Source organism: Calliphora vicina, chromosome 5 (genome assembly GCF_958450345.1).
Source record: "Calliphora vicina chromosome 5, idCalVici1.1, whole genome shotgun sequence".
Lineage (NCBI taxonomy): Eukaryota > Metazoa > Arthropoda > Insecta > Diptera > Calliphoridae > Calliphora > Calliphora vicina.
Genome location: NC_088784.1, coordinates 41,503,984 through 41,522,654, shown reverse-complemented (window position 1 = coordinate 41,522,654; position 18,671 = coordinate 41,503,984). Strand labels below are relative to the sequence as shown.

At 28.7% G+C, this 18,671-nt stretch overlaps 1 protein-coding gene across 3 annotated transcripts in view; it reads left to right on the top strand.

Annotated features, from left to right (window-relative positions):
• sns (sticks and stones) overlaps nucleotides 1–18,671 on the top strand; it is a 376,839-nt gene that overhangs the window by 79,100 nt on the left and 279,068 nt on the right. For all 3 annotated transcript variants that reach the window (XM_065510854.1, XM_065510852.1, XM_065510853.1), the window contains exon 2: nucleotides 10,486–10,839. In XM_065510854.1, coding sequence (XP_065366926.1) covers nucleotides 10,486–10,839 — 354 coding nt within the window. The remainder of the gene's footprint in view (nucleotides 1–10,485; nucleotides 10,840–18,671) is intronic.

The window sequence follows — 18,671 nt, the reverse complement described above, 5'->3', positions numbered from 1 at the left end:
GCACTAAAAATTAAATATAATAGGTACAATATTTCTGTACAAATGCAAAGAAATAGTATTCGATGTATGAGGTATGATTTAGTAGACTCAAGTGTATAATTTGTATAATAAACATTTTTACAACAGCCTAAAAATAAGTATTAAAATCATATCGTTAGCTTAGTGAGCAAAAAGTCCACTTTTAATGCAAATTAAGATTTTGTTTGTACAATTATTTATCTTACCACCATTAATACGAAGTCTGGTTATGTGTTAACTAATAGTTATACTGACAGTTTTCATACAAAATTAATTTTAACCGACAGTGTGGCTATTAAGTAGTTAACACATAACCAGACTTCGTGTTAATTTGGGTTAGCCAAATAAAATTGAGTACTAACTTTGCTTCATTCTTAAGGTAGGGGCACACATGGCAAATATTTGCTCAAAAAAGCGTAACCACTTTTTTGCCACAAATTTGTTTGACGTGTTTACTCTTACAAGTGTTTTGTAAGATCAAACAGCATCAAATAAAACTAATTTTTTTTGTTTTGAATCAACCTAAGTAAAATAAGATTTTTAAATAAATAAAATAATTAAAATGTATTTTATTTAGTGGTTACATCTTTTTCGTCAAGTATTTGTCATGTGTGACACTACCTTTAGTCTAGCTTCATTCATTTAATTTCAACCCAAAAACGAATATTTTTTTAAGGAAATATTGGATTATTTTTAAATTATCATCCTGAGATACTACTGAGACTTTAAATGAATATTTATCCTTGTAACTTATAAAAAAGTAAAAACAAATTACATTAACTGATTTCACAAATGATTTTCAAACATTTTTTCTGTGTCCCATAAGATTTGTTTGCACACTAATGATATTGCAAAAATAAAATTATTTGCTCTCTAACGAGAGATTTGGTGGGCAAATGGTATTAATGTAAGCGGGATATTAGAAGCACTCTCTGGAAGTAATTAGATTGGTCCGAAAAAATAGACTAAAATGGATTTTATATGTATAAAACCGGAATTTCGACATAAAATAAGTTAAATTTGAAAGAACCTTCGAAGGAAATTGGAAACATATTAAATGTTGGAATAACCTCTATATGAGTTTAGTAAAATAATTAAGGGCCTAATTCAGAAATTTTTTAGTGGAAAACAGGCAAAAATTATTTGTAAACTTGTTACAAAAAATTTTAAAATTCTTTTTCGGTCGTGTCTCTGACTTTAAATATTGTGCATTTCTAGTAGCTTAAAATTGTATGTGGATTTTTCACTACAAAACGACCAAATTCAAAATGCCTGTAATATTCAAATTTAAAATCGATTACACAGGGCAACAAAATCGACAAAATTTTAGAGGCTTTTTAAAGCACTACACAATTTTGATGTATTGTGGTTCAAGTAGTACAAATATGGTCCAAATTTTAAATTCTATGGAGAAGTTTTTTAAAAAATGTTTAAGTAAAATTGTGATAACTCAAAAACAGTTACTCCGATATTATTAAATTAAACTTAGGAAAATTTGAGTTTACATAACGTTTATATATTGCGTTTTCATCCACTCAGTAGTTTCAGAGTTATAATAACAAATTGAAGAAAAAAAATATTTTTTACATGGAAATATCAAATTTCTTTTGTTTTAAAAAACTCATGAAAAATCGAAAACCTAAGAAACTGTTTGTTGCTTTATCGTAAAGTCACATATAATACCAACAAAATGAGATATCGATCTTAAAAATCGAAGTATTCGTTTCGAATTTGTTCACAATTAAGTGAATTGGCTTATTTTTACAAAATTTTAGTTTTTTGTTGCATATACATAAAATTGTTTGGGTAATGTTCTTCTTTCGATTGATGGAATTTTGAAAACATTTTGACCATGGTATGTACAAATTTTCACATATATATTGCGATTCAATCGGCTCAGTAGTTTCTAGTATTTTTATTTTGTTTTAAAAAAATAATGAAAAATCGAAGAATAAAATGAAGTATTGATAATAAAAAGTTATGGATTTTTTTCGAATTTATTCACAATTAATTGAATTCGCTCATTTTTCACAAAATTTTAGTTTTAGAAATACAAATATTTTTCCGTTAGATATTGGTCACAAAATAGGATTAAAAATTATAAATAATATGCCACATTTAGTTCAGTGCTATATTTTCTTTTCACAAGGTACACGCGAAACTAGAGCGATTTACACAATTGACACACATTTCACGGAGAGTTTGTTTCCCCGTAATTACCTAACTTTAATTTGTTTAAAGATAAATTCATAAATTAAATTAAAATATAAATACCTATAATAATGAACTGGAAATCATAAAGATTTTCCTTCATTTATTGGAGTTATTTATTTTAATGTAAATTTGCGTACAGCAGCAATTACACAATTTTGCCTCCTATTGTCACGAATAATCTTTTCAATTTTCGCTAGCAATTTAAAACTTTTATGAAAAGTTGTTAACCATTTAATACAATTTAAATAAAGCAACAGCAGCAGTTAATTAATTTTGATGCAGACTAAATGTTCAAGTTTTTTTTTTATTTTTATTTATGCCATTAAATTTATTTAATCAATTTTGATTTTTTTTTGCAAATATTTTCCCATATAAATAATTAAATTTTATTTAATTTACATAGTTTATTATTATTCTATATCAGTGTTCGTTTATTTTTTTATACTTTATTTTAAATATCAATTATTCGTCAGCTGCTGAAACAAGGCTTTGAAAAGTATGCAGCCACATCACAACTAACATACAACCAGCCCCACACTCCCACTTCCACTCACAGCACACCCCCCATCAACAACAATATGCAACACAAGCTGCAACAGCAGTCATTTTATGCATAATTTTCTACAGCATTAAAGCATTTGTGAAACCATCCAAATACTGAGAAAGGAACTCTATTTCTTACTTTTGTGGCGGTGTAGCTGTTTGGTCCATTTGTGAATCTCTTCTCTGTTTATCTGTCTGTTGTGTCTGTCTGTCTGTCCGTCTGTCTGTCTATACCACTTAACTCATTACTGGAATTGAGAATTTAAAAGAAAAAAGAACAAAAATAATTATAAAAGAATAAATTTCCATAATGTTTTTTTGTTTTTTTTTTGTGTTTCTCGTTTCATTTTTGCCAGCATATAATTGAATCAAATGAAATCTAAAAAATATGAAATTTAATTAAAATAAGAATAGAAAATGATGATAATATTTTTTGTCCGTATTTCTTTTTAAATGAATTAAACAACATAAATACAAGAACAACTTAAACTACATACTTATAGAATTGATATCGATTGTTTAACATTATTCTGCTGCTTTAATTTAGTTTAATCTAATTTAATTCATTACGTAATTCAAGTCAAACTCCGGACATTTGTATGCAGACATACTGATAAATGCCTCGTTCATCCATAATAAATTATTGCTGGAGTATTCCACTTAGTTCGGACTTACGGGTACATAGTGAATGGTCGCTCGGTCGTATGTGCAAATATAGAGCATATGTTCCAAACTACCACTCTCTATATACACTAAGTTAGTATTGTAGGAATACAATAAATATATAAATGCTTGTGTGGTTGTAAGTTAGGGGTTTCGATTATGGTTATTTTTTATAACAAAACTTAAAAAAATTATTGAACAGAAATGAGATTAACTTGATTAAAATAAATCCAGCAGTTAAGCAAGTAGTCAATGTTTTCCTTAAAGACAGTAATTGTCAGAAATGCCTTGAATTGGCAGACTCCAATTTATATATTTTGGTCATTTGACATGTATGTGCTCTTTGTAGGGCAGAGAGAAGACAATTGGTTACTTTATACATCCCAAGTAAACTAGCGAGAAAATATTTGTCACTTAAGTGTCTCTAAGTAATCTGGAGTGTAGTCACTTTAAATTCTCATACAGTTTATTTTTATTTTTGCTTAAGTATCCCATATTTTGGTCATTTGATACGTATGTGGTCTTTGTAATGCAGAGAGAAGACAATTGGTTATTTTATACATCCCAAGTAATCTAGCATGAAGTCGATAGTCACTTTAGTGTCTCTTAGTAAAGTCACTTTAAACGTTTATTTTGTACTGCACTTTAGAAAGCAATCCATTGGAGAGTTGTCGGAGGAAGGTTTATTTACAAGCAATCCTTTATTAGACTGTCTATGATATAAAAAATAAAAGGGGAAAATGCTTAGGACATGCACGTGTTAAAATACCTGGCCAGTAACTATTGAAGCAACTAGTTCCCACCCTAAATGATGGGTAAAATCACTAGTTCGTGACAGTCTCCTAGAACTGCCGGGATGTTATTTTGTACCAAGAAGCAGAATTTCAAGGATCGTAACGTGGAAGAAAATATTATGAAAATCATGTTATGAGAAAGCGGATATTTGAGAATATAAGTTGTTAAATAGATACATATGGGCAAAATGTTTATACCCTTCACCTTCGTGAGAAGGGTTTGTCATTCCGTTTGTAATTTCCACAATATAATTTTCCGACCCTACAAAGTATATATATTCTGGATTCTTATAGATAGGGGAGTCGATTAAGCCATGTCTGTCTGTTGAACTATATTTTCTGAAGACCCCAGATATCTTCGGGATCCAAATCTTCAATAATTCTTTCAGACATGCTTTCGAGAAGTTTCCTATTTAAAATCAGCAAAACCGGTATACACCTATTTTTGACCTATATCTGGATTACTAAGACTTTAATATAGACAATATGGATATCTAATGATAGATATTTCAAAGAACTTCGCAACCTTTCAAATACCATATTAAGTTGGAACTACAATGATTTTTTGTTCACCAAAAAAAAAAACATTTAAAATAACAATTCGAAAAATTCGTTTTTCCAAAAAATTAAAAAAAACATTGGAAAAAAAAATTTTGTTTACCTAAAAATATTTAAAATTTGTATTTTGAAGTATAATTTGGTGAAAACCATAGTAGTTAGACATACAATGATTTTTTTTTCACCAAAAGAAAATTTTTTTTTTAAAATTTAATTTAAAAAAAAAACATTTAAAATAACAATTCGAATTTTTTTTTTTTTTCAAAAAATAAAAAAACAGCTTTGAAAAAAAAATACTTTTTTTTTATCTAAAAATATTTAAAATTTGTATTTTAAAGTATAATTTGGTGAAGGGTATATACGATTCGACACAGCTGAATATAGCTCTCTTACTTGTTTTTTTTTTTAAATTTGAGTAAATTTTTGTTTGATTTTTTTCATAGCACAAACGTAATAGTTGGAGTGAATTAATTTGGTGAAAAAGTTTTCGCGGTTTAAAAAATGTTAAAAATAATAATTTTTTAATTTAATATTTTAGGATAATTTAATAGTATCAGTGTGAAACATATTTTTCAAATCTACAACAATAAAGTATTCCCTTTTACTTTAGTTTTAAGAATTAAAAAAATGAGATCTAGCCTTAAATAAACTATTGGAACAAAATATATTAAATTTTCAAGCTATCCTTAAAATTTCGGAACATCAGTTATGTCTTGCAGGAAGAATAGTTTTATAAGTTTTCAACTATGGCCTTTCTTTGAAATCAGCAAAATGTTGAGTTCAAAAGTTAGTACCTGGTCTGCCTGCCAACCTGTTAGTGAACGCACATAACAATATTACATCTCCATATCTGCTCAGTATGTCATTCATACAACTCTAAATTTAATTTTAAAAATTTTTTTAAATTATTTTTTGAATCAATAGATTTTGCATAAGGAAACCCTAGCGATAAAAACACTTCCATACACATGGACACGAGCTCACAATCCTACACACACACCTACACCCACAATGTGCCATGTTTAAGAATATGTGAGAATATAAATGTTGTCCATTTGTAAATATGTCTGTAATACCCCTAATGCAATTAAGCATGATTATAAAAACAAAACAAGAACGAAAACGAGAAAAAAGAGGGGGAGAAAAACGAGAACAAATTGAAAAAAGGACTTGTATAGAGGAGAAGAGTTCTTTGCTTGATTGCTTTGCACTGATTCTCACAATTTCAAATACAATTAAAGTTTCTACAGAGTGTATTGAAATTGTTAAATGATAAAAAAAATGAGGAAGGATAAACACAGTGGAGGCAAAAAATGTGATGCCAGCAACAACAGCAGCAGTAGCAGCAAAATAATAATCAAATAAAATGAGAAGGAAATGCGGGTTGCAAAAACTAACGTCCATTATTGTACGTACGACAAACATTTAAATATACTTACACATAAACATAAGTACATACAGCTATTGAACTAAATATCGTGCTGGCTATAGTGATGCAAATTTGTTTAAAGGATGTTGCATCAAAAACTATATGATAAAGAGAATCCTAATGTTAAAAAGAAAACTACATATATGTTTTTAAATAATGCCAGTGATTTCAAGCGACCTTAAGCAAATAATGGAGACTGTCTCTGATTCGACATATGTATATGTATTCATATATGTATCTAATATATGTAAGTATCAGATAGATATATCTGTCTGCAAGTGTTTCTGTATTTGTGCAAATTAGAACAATGAGATTCTACTTTACTACAACGACAAGCGAACAGTTATAAAGACAAAACCAACAGTTAGACTGAAATGCAGACAGACAGACATCCATTGAAATATGATGCTTATCAAAAGTAAAGAGAAAAGCAGTAAAACTGTTAAAAAAAGAAGCTGCAGGAAAACAATCGAAAGGAATTCACAGCAAACATTTATATAAAATCTACTGTTTGCTCCCCATTAAAACAAATGTCTGAAAAAAAGGAACCTTACAAAACTCATTCCTTCCACTAAAGTGTTGCACAATGGCTATCACAGTTCTCTAATCGTATAAATGATGTTAGAGGTGTTTTGTGTATGTAATAGAGCAGTGACACAGCTCTAGTACTAGCATCACCCGCAGACCGAGCTGCAGCAACCATATTAGTTAGTTAGATGTTGTAAAGTGGCGTTAAAATTGTATTTTTTTAATTTCGTCCATTTGTTACTCAAACTGTATTCATGCCACGAGCTGCAGGAATTCGAATAGATTTTTAAGCAAGACCTGTGGCCAGTCGAAAGTGTCCTTTTTTTTGTCTATGCTGTGAATTGGTGTCTACTTCTGGACCTATGTGTTGGTACTTTTATGTTGCTCAGAAAGCTGTTCATGATCTGTTTACTTTTCATTAAAACGTTTGCTTTTGTTTTATTAACACAAAAACAAAACAAGTAGGAGCGATAACAAAAAAATCTTGTCATACTTTAAATCACACACATATGTATGTATGACCGAGATTATTTTTATATTTAAAGTCTAAAAACGTTCACTATCTCAAATATTATTTCAACATTTTTCTTGTTTTGTTTTCTTTTCTTTCATTTACTTTGGCTTTAGAAATATATGTATATATTTTTTGTTTAATTTTTTTGCTGTCAAATTTCTATTGTTTTGTGTTGTGCGAGCCATTCCTGCCTCTCGTCTCTATGCCAAGGAGCTAAGCAGCGACAGGACGTTGGTATGTGCCACCAACCGAACGACAGACTAACCACTTTACTAAATATGGTCATCGTCCTGTTGGTGTTAATGACCGGCATGTGAAATTTTGCCAAAAAAAAAAAAATAAAACTGAAACGAAAATATTACAATGGAATGTGAGCAAAGTGAAATATATTTTTTATCTGAATAAAAACATTTCTGTTTTACTTTTCAACATTTAAGTAAAATTTTAATATCTATGTATGTAGTATTTGTGTGAGTATTCACATAAAATCAACCAAAACACACATATAAATTAACGTGGATTAGGCTGTGTTTTTTTTATGTTTCATTTCGTTCTCTGTTCGGTTTTTATATTTCTTAATTAAATTGTATTCTTCCAAAAAAATTCATTTTGCTCCATGATGATTCGCCAGTAACCTGCTGTTCAACGAAGGTGAAATAAAGCTCACGTTTATTTCTCCTGCCTAAAGAATATCTAATCTCTGAAATAGATTTTCAATTTATAAAATGTCTGCTCATTGCTCATGGATGTCAACTAGGTTGGCTGTGAAAGTTGCTGAAATCAGGCTTCGAGTATAGAGTCAAATTTATAATATAACAAATAAATAGCTGTAGTTTTTTTGTCATTTTGATGCATTACAGAAGCTTTATTAAACTTGATAAATGGTTTAAGATTGGAAGCTTAACTTGTCCAAAATTAAAAAAAAAACAAAATTATCAGCTTAAAATTATTCTTTAAAATCTCTGGATGTTCTGTAATATTTTTTGTTAGCTACCAGGGTTCATGACAGTAGCTGGTTATGAAACGAACTTGCAGGTGAAAATATAGGAATGTGAACATTTTAAACGAAAATGATTTTCAATCATTTTAGCTTTGAGCTCAAATAACTGGAAACAAATCGTAAGGTCGCTATGAATATTAGATTAATTGTTGCTGTAGCATTATAAACATATTTTAAAATGTCTCTGGTCAATTTTCATATTAAATCCAAACCCTGTTTTTGACACTTATACTTAACGTGACCATATATCACGCTTTTGATAAGATTATATTTAAATATCAAATTTCGCTTTATGATAAAGAGTACACGAAATATTTAAACATTTTAAAATTACCACCTTTTTAATAATAACAATGTGTTAATGCGTAACTAAGTTATTTCCCCGCATATTTTGAATTCCTTAACTGTATTGGAAAGGAGTGCTTTCAACTGTGTATATTTTATTATATTTACATAAAAATTGTAGTAAGTTTCCAAATACTATCTTAAATTTTTTTTGTTGTTGAATATAGTGTCCGACAAATTTAGAGTTTTGCGTTTTTATAACCTTCACCTTCGTGAGAAGGGTATATAAAAGTTTGTCATTCCGTTTGTAATTTCCACAATATAATTTTCCGACCCTATAAAATATATATTCTGGATCCTTATAGATAGCGGAGTCGATTAAGCCATGTACGTCTGTCTGTTGAAATCAATTTTCTGAAGACAGCAGATATCTTCGAGATCCAAATCTTCAATAATTCTGTCAGACATGCTTTCGAGAAGTTTCCTATTTAAAATCAGCAAAATCGGTCCACAAATGGCTGAGATGTGAGGAAAAAACCAGGACAACCTCGATCTTTGACCTATATCTGGATTACTAAGTCATTAATATAGACAATATGGATATCTAATGATAGATATTTCAAAATTTTAACGCGAATTTTTTTTTACAAAATATTTTTTTTAAATTTAAAAAAAAAACAAATTTTTCAATTTAAAAAAAAAAAAATTTAAATTAAAAATAACAATTGGAAAAAAATTTTTAACAAAAAATTTAAAAAAAAACAAATTTGGAAAAAAAATTTCTTTACCTAAAAATATTTTAAATTTGTATTTTGAAGTATAATTTGGAGAAGGGTATATAAGATTCGGCAAAGTCGATTTTATTCGAAATTCCGGTCACGTTATTTATGTATAGTATTGCTGTATGTCGCTGTCTGCATCCCTGAGTCTCTGTGTGTATGAGTTAGTGTTGCCAAATGTGCCGATTTTCGCTAGATTGTCTCGCTTTTATTCATTGAATATCGCGTCTCGGTCGGGAATCGTAATTTTCCACATCTAATAGTAACTTAACACCAAGATGATTTGGATATCATTATTTAGTAATTAGTAAATTAAAAATATACAGCATTTATGTTGAATATCTTTCGGTCGGCTAAAGTATTATTATTATAAAGTAAATGCAACGCATGCAATCCAAGGAGATGAATTCATTAGCTTTTTGTAAAAAATCTGGATTTTGTGAAAAAGTTTTCAATTTTTCGTCCCGCGTAGATTTTGAAAATCCCGCCATTTTCCACCTATTTTGAAAGTTGTCACTCTTTGACTAAAAACAATACTGGCAACCCTAGTATATGTGTTAAATGTAATTTTTTTTAGTTTGTTTTTGCACTTGTGTAGGCTTTTCACGTTGACCGTTGACGTGAAAATTAATTAAGTTATCATTTGAAACGTAAATCGCAATCGTTTTGAAATTAGTTGGAAAAAATAAATGTATATTAATGTGTATTGCTGGTTATTTTCTTTTTTTTTGCTTGTAAAAGTTTTTGTTTTCATTGTGTGTGGTTTTTTTTGATAAATAAATTTGAAGATAAATTAAATAAAATATTTATATTACCTTTCAAGCCAGTTAATACCATACACATACACTTAAAAAACAAATTAAGTATTTATTACATTTTAATTTTATTTTATTGCATTGCATTCTTTTTTGTTGCATTGATATGTTTGTGATAAATCAGATAGAGAATGAATGTCTAAAAAGTATTAATACAAAAAAAAAACTACATCCATACATATGTATATTTAAATATTATATGGTTTTTTTATAAAACATGCATAGTTTATGTGAATATTATGTAGACATTAATAAAAGCATTTTTTAATTAATTTAACAAATTTTATTATATTTTCCTGTTTGTTTATTTTAATTTTTTTTTGTGTCTCTGTGTTTTATTTACAGTGATAACATCCTTATTAGCTGCACATCTGCCTGGATATTGTTGTGGTCAACAGCAGAAATTCCGCGTGACACCGCATGATTTACAAGTGCTGGAGGGTGCCGAGGCAATGTTGCGCTGTGAAGTTACAAATCTGGCGGGTGCTGTGCAATGGACAAAAGATGGTTTTGCGCTGGGGTTTTCGGCGGTGATACCGGGCTTTCCCCGTTATTCGGTATTGGGTGATCGCAAACAGGGCGCCTACAATTTAAGAATATCAAACGCCTCCATAAACGATGATGCCGAATATCAGTGTCAAGTGGGTCCTGCCCGTTTGAATTCAGCCATTCGAGCCAATGCTAAACTCACCGTTATATGTAAGTACTAATTTATTTACTAAAAATATGAACGTGTTTTAGGTTTTAAAGAATATAAAATCTAAAATATACCTTTTGTTTGATTTTCCCAGTTTATAAATACTTTAATTATATAAATACAGTTAGTTGTGTCTGACTTTCTCGAGGACATTTTTGTATATTTTATTCATATATTCGCATTCAATCCCCTGCTGGAGATTCAACTGCTCTGATACTTTCAAAGTGCTAAATTCCTCCAAAAAATAATATGCAAAAAATTCTACTCGAAAGATAAAACTGAACTTCCAATACATTTATAAAACTTTAAGTAATTAAAAAACCAATACCAACTTCCTACCATAAAACTAAGCTTACTTCCTCTTTTATGAAGCAATAAAATTACACCATTCATCCTTTTGTTTTCAATATGTATTTTATTTTATTTCTTTTACTTTTATTTTTCCTTTACATACATATGTTTGCGTACAAATAATAAATGTCAGTTGAAGAAGAAAAGTTAAAACACAAAAAAAAAATAATTTAATTGTTCGTCTCTAAGGCATCAAATAATTTTTTGCCAATGAGTTTTGTAAATTTAAATTAATAGTGTCGAAATATATAAAACACAAAAACTTGCTTGAAAATACTTAAAACTATGCAAAAGAAACTTTTCAAATTAATGTCTTCAAATAAAAACGAATGATAGTGTTGAGACTTGTAATGTTGCAATATAAAGTCGAAGAAAACTTAAAATTGAAGACAATAAAAAAGCAGAATATTTATTGATTTTTTTTTTGTATTTTTGAACACTTGCAAAGTTAAAGTAACAAGAAATTTTAAGAAGTAATAAAAATTTGATTTTAGTGTTGAGTGGAAGTCGATAAAAGGAAACATGTTGCATGCTACCATATAATTTATTATCACTAAAAAATTTTTAAATTTCTAATTTTATCATGAATGTACACTATCACAGAAAAAATTATATTTCAATTCAAACATTTATCCCATATTGAACTGGTTTCAATTATTTCATAATTAAATCAAGTATTCATTTGCTCAAAAACAAAATTTCTTGATATTTTCTATTGAATTTTGAGTTTTGAATTTGATTGTTTTGACAATTGAATATACAATTTTCGTTATTGGTTGAATTTCAAATACAAAAATTATTCAATAGATAATTTTCGTAATTGAAACACAAAAAATAACAAAAATGTGTTTTCAATTACGAAAATTATCTATTCAATAATATTTGTATTTGAAATTCAACCAATAACGAAAATTATATATTCAATTGTCAAAATAATCAAATTCTCAAACTCAAAATTCAATAGCAAATATCAAGAAATTTTGTTTTTGAGCAAATGAATACTTGATTTAATTATGAAATAATTGAAACCAGTTCAATATGGGATAAATGTTTGAATTGAAATATAATTTTTTCTGTGAAATAATTGAAACCAGTTCAATATGTGACAAATATTTGAATTAAAACGGTTTAAGAAATAGTTTTTTCTGTGTATTGCATAAAAAATATATAAACATATGTACATTAGGGTGGCCCCGTTTGTATGGAGAAAAAATAAGGTATCGATGTTCCCGCCTAAAATGAAAATTTGATTCATTCTAAGACTACGTTTTGAAATTTTTTCGTCCTGGGGTCAATATTTGGCGAGCTAGATCAAAGGATAAAAAGGTCCTTTTTTGAGGTTTTTTACATTTTTTCCATATTTCTTCCAAAGGAAGTATATGTAAATTTGGTATCATATGAAAGGTCTTTGAGAGACGCATTGAATTAGTTAAAAGAAATTTAAAAAAAAAAAATTTTAATTAAAAAATTTTAAAAATTTTCGACAAAATTTTAGTTTTTTTTAACTTTTTCATAGAATTTATTCAAATACATAGATGAAATTTCTTGATCATAAACATCATGTAATTTCACCGAAATGGTTTTTCTCGTTTTTTAAAATTCAATCCAGTTCAATGTTTATTCAAATTTGTTTAAACCTAATTTCATCCCTATCTGACAATCTCTGTACTCAATTCATAGTATATGTATGGGCATCAAAATAACTCAAATTTTATAAGCTTTCCATCGATGTATAAATTCTTATACTTTTCTTTTGTTACACTACGAATATTTAAATTTAAGCTAAAACATTTACTATACATCGCGCTATAATGATTATTTTAATGTTATTCCTTTGGAATGTTGTTGTTAATTTTAAGTAACATGTGAAAAACTGCTTAACAGATAGGGATGAAATTGGGTTTAAACAAATTTGAATAAACATTGAACTGGACTGAATTTTAAAAAACGAGAAAAACCATTTCGGTGAAATTACATGATGTTTATGATCAAGAAATTTCATCTATGTATTTGAATAAATTCTATGAAAAAATTAAAAAAAACTAAAATTTTGTCGAAAATTTTTAAAATTTTTTAATTAAAATTTTTTTTTTTTAAATTTCTTTTAACCAATTGAATGCGTCTCTCAAAGACCTTTCATATGATACCAAATTTACATATACTTCCTTTGGAAGAAATATGGAAAAAATGTAAAAAACCCCAAAAAAGGACCTTTTTATCCTTCGATCCAGCTCGCCAAATATTGACCCCAGGACGAAAAAAATTCAAAACGTAGTCTTAGAATGAATCAAATTTTCATTTTAGGTGGGAACATCCGCAACTTAAATTTTGGGGCCACCCTAATGTACATAGATTCGATTATTAAAATATATTTAAGAATGTTTTGTAATTTATGCAGATAATATTTGATGAAATAATTTTAGAAATGTTTGCAAACCAAACCTTGATTTTAGCTGGGAATATCATCAAACTAATTTACCTTCAAACTAAAGGACTCAGATTATTTCACAAAAATTATCCTCATAAAATTCCACAATATAACTCTGACAATAAGAATTCTCTCAGATATTAACTTACAACATTTTTTTGTCAGTTAGTATAATGCTCCCTTCGATCTGAAAATTAAAACTTAGACCCACTGTAAAAAAAAAAAATTAATACCACCTGGACTATAAGATTATTGTACAAAAATTATCTACTCAACAATCTATTCTGTTCCAAAAATGCAGCTGGATAGTGTTATTAAACATTCTCGGGTTTTAAAGATATTTTATTAAATTTTTGGAGTAATATTTTATACTTGTTATTTGTTAGAATAAAGTATAAATCGAATAATTGACAACCCTAGAGTCTAGCCATTTTTATTAACGATCCAAAAAATAAAGCATAATTTAAGGCTGCAAAATTTAAATGTTTTCAAAAACATAACACAAACACAGCTAAGGAACATAGTTTATTTTTTACATAAAAACTAACAATTTTAGTATTGTAATTTTAGCTTGGTGTATCCTATACTTCTACATTATCGCTTTTAACAATTGTAGGAAAATGTTCAACTATTTTAATTTTAAAATATTAACGTATGTATAAGTATTGAAGTTTTTATTCAATAGGTCTCCAAATGACAACATGTAAACCGAATCATGTCGTAAAAACACCCGCCAAACAGTCACTACCTAAACCGAGATAGACCAAACCAAGCTAAACTAAACTAAAACCAACCCAACCCAATGCAATCGAAACCCAAAGCCAAAACCAACTAACAACATCTACTGTCTCATTAATGTTTTATACGCTTCAACAGTGAACTCAAATCGTATAAAAAATTATTGCATTAGCTTGAGTTCTCTTGTAGATACACCATTCTGTTTTATTTTATTTGTAAATATTTTTCCCTTTTTTTATGCCAAAAATACAACAACTACAATAGAATAATAGCTACAAATGCCACTCATGGTGCATTCATATTTAAACACAGATACAGATACACAGAGAGAAAGAAAACTAGCGAATGCAATGTTATCGAATGAACGAATAAATGTACAATTGAATGAATGAGTGAACAAATGAATGAATGAATGAATGTTGCAAAGAAGAAGTAACCATCCAAAAGAGTCTGTTGCTGTCAAATTGTTGGTTACTTCAAACGCTTAACGACTGAAAAGGAACTTTATTGAGAATCTGCGGCCATGCTACGACTAGTAGTGTACTGGTGTTTGTGGCAGTGGCTGTGGCATGGGAGGCTGTCAGTGATATTGAATTCATATCGAAATGGTAACTTCAATATACATATGTACATATGTATGTATTGCAACACATACATACACAAATGTACTCATACATTGATATACATATTTGCACAACAGTATTTAAAACTTGTTAAATTCCCTCTTGTTGCTGCAACCATTTTTGCTTGCATTCTAGGAAGTGGCACATAACAATGGTATTCAATTTTTATTTTTTTTATTATGTTTCATTGTTAGTGACAACTCGAAAATTTGTGTGCATGGTGCTGTGTGTATTTGTAAATAACCAATACCACAAAAAGACATTCAAGTGAATGGAATAAATAAGTATTTGTGTATTCTTTTACACACAAATCTTCTTGTTGCACCACTGTTGTCTATATGTGTATGTCTATATATTTATTCGCAGAATAGCGCGATTTTACATACACACTCAAACATGTGCGTAAATATATAAGCATTTCCTTCAATTTCTATGAAAGAGAAATTCTGGTGAATGGGTGAAAATTTCATCAATACATATTTTTTTTTTATTAAGGAGTGAGATCGAAAAATTCTTAACACACGTTTTTCATTACATTTTTTAACCCAAGTATTATTTGAATTTTTTTTTGATCAAGTTACCTTTGAAAAACATGTCAGTTATTATGTGTAATGTCAATTATATTAATTTTTTTGTTAATCTGATTAAAATGAGTGACCAGAAAAAAGTGCGTACTGAAATTATTAAATATTTTCAACAAAACCCAACTTGGTCTTACAAAAAGTTGGCCAAGCATACAAAGGTCTGCCGTCAAACTGTTTCCAATGTTATTAAACAGTACCGGGAGAACTTGTCAGTTGATAGAAAACCTGGTTCAGGTAGAAGGAATGGTCCACATGATGTTTCTAAAGCCAAAAAAATAGAACGCATTTTCAAAAGAGCTCCCAACACATCCGGTAGGAAAGCAGCCCGGTTAGCTCAGTGCTCGGACTATTTGGTACGAAAAGTTAAAGCTAATGCAGGTTTAAAAACATACAAGGCTCAAAAAGTTCCTGACAGGAACGCTACTAAAAATTTAGAGGCCAAAAACAGAGCACGGAAATTGAAGTCAAGTTTTATAAAAAAATATTCTTGCTGCATAATGGATGACGAAACGTATGTTCTGGCAGATTTTTCGCAACTTCCAGGTCAAAAATTTTATGTTGCTGATGCTCGAGGGAATGTTGAAGAAAAGTTTAGGACCCAAAAGCAGACAAAATTTCCCAGAAAGTTCTTGGTATGGCAAGCAATATGCAGTTGCGGCAAAAGAAGCCACTCATTTGTTACAACGGGCTCTATAAATACCGAAATTTACATCAAGGAATGTTTACAAAAAAGGCTGCTTCCATTCATAAGACTTCATAATGTGTCCACTTATTTTTGGCCTGACTTGGCATCCTGTCACTATGGCAAACAAGCCCTTGAGTGGTACAAGAACAATAATGTGGTATTTGTACCAAGAGAGGCAAATCCTCCAAACTGCCCGGAGCTAAGGCCAGTGGAGAGATATTGGGCTCTTGTTAAAAGAGAATTGAAGAGTACAAAAAAGGTGTCCAAAAGTGTGGTAGATTTTAAACGGAGATGGACTACATGTTCGAGCAAAGTGACAGAAAGCACTATAAAAACGTTAATGGAAGGGTTTCCGAAAAAGGTTCAAAATTTCATCACTAGTGATTAAAACTATAAAAATATTTTTTTTTGTAAATTGTAATAATAATTTCAATCAAATAAAAAAAAAATTAAAGCTGTAAGTTTAGTGGTTTCTTTTTTATAAACATATATGTATGTTAAGAATTTTTCGATCTCACTCCTTATTATCAAGAATTCTTTAATATCCGCTTCATATTCTCTTGTATTTCCCGAAAAAGTAGAGAAAACTTACAAAATTTGAGCTTAATTCTGAGCCTTTTTCTACGATTTCCATAAGTCTATTTATGCACAGAATTTTCTTTATAATCACGAACTAAAAAATGTCTCTTAGCTTATTGAATTCAGTACAAGAATCTTTTTGTTCATGTGCAGGATTAAAGTTTATTTAAAGGGAGCTAAAGAATAATGGGTTTAAAGCTTTTAGCTTATAGAAAATAATAAAAAAAATGTTTAATAGAAAACTAAATGTTTATAAAAGAAAAATATAAATTTTTCTAATATAAGAAAGATCAGCTTCGGGTGTACAATTATTAAATATTCTTTCAAAAACTGAAACAAAAAAAATAATTTTATTTTAAAACAAATTTTTTTTTTTTACCAAAATATTCCATTTTTAAACGTTCAATTTAATTTTCCAAATGGAAAACCCTTAAACTTAATAGAAAAGGCATCTAAAATATAATCAGCATCTTGTTCTTATTTCTGGTTTTCGTTTTTTTTTTGTTTGTTTGTTATAAATTAATAAAGGTTCATTTTTTATTTTGTGAGTAAAAAGAAAACCAAGATGCAGAACAAGTAGAAAATGAAAAAGAAAACGATTAAAGTTGACGGGCTCTAGGGTACTCGTTAAAATGTTACCCTCAAGTCATATTTATACTTTTATTGCTTTAACATTTATTGCATTTGTTTTGTTGTTTTCTGCTTCGCTCCGCATCGCTCTGATCAGCCAGCCCTGTGTTCACTTTTTCGTTAAATATTCGTTTATATTTTTCATTGTTGTTCTTTCCATTTATTTATCCTTTTTTTCGAAAGCAATAACAACAACAGCAACATTGTAGTTTAAAAATATGCTCCTTTTTATACGCTGACTGTTTTTGTTATTGTTTCTGTTGCTGTAGCTTCTTTTTGGGTCAATTTCCTGTTGTTGTTTACTAAAGGAAATTTGACCATTTTCATAAAACAAAGAGAAGGAGTAAACGAAACAGCCAAATAAACAAACATACAGACAAACGAATAAATAAACAAACAAATAAACAAACGAACATACGAATAAAAAATAAAAAAACGAAGAGCCCAACAACGTACGAATGAGCGAACCAACAAACAAACAACAAGGAAATCAAAGATGCAAAAGAGCAACAAACAACTGTGTGTGTTATTTTTTTTTGTTTTTTTGGGTAACACTGTGTAAAGACGTTTTTTTTATTCAGTTAAAGGAAATATATTTTTTGAGCCAAGTAAATTTTCAATTATGCATGTGTAGGGGAATAGTTACACGTGTGAGTGTGTGTTTAAATTTACTTTTTTTTGCTATTTTTTTCGGCCATACGTTAAGTTTTTTTCTTTGATTATTCATTTTTTCATTCGTTTTCTTTCATTTCTTCTGTTTCTACAATAGCAGAAACAGAGGCATAAGGACATTTTCTGGCTCAGCATAGCCAATAATATCAAGGAGAGAGTAAAAAAACTAAAGTGAAGTTTATTAAAACAATTTATAGCTGTGCGTCTATACATATGCATGTAGTTATCCGAGGTAATATATTAAAACAACTTAAGTCAAAAATCATGGTTATCACTAGGGTAACCGGGAATATGCTTTAAAAAAGTATTTTATGACCATAAAGTGTACTGTATAAACCGAATATTATGGTCTTAAAATTTGAAACATATGCTCTAAAAACAAAATTTATATAATTTTTAAAACCAACAAATTATTTTTTAAAAAAAAGAATCAAAACAACAAAATTAACATATTGAAAAAATAAGATGCTATTTTTCAAGAAATGAACTAAATTTTTTAATTAATTTTTACTTTGATGTAGATTCCAAATATTCAAGCAATTCC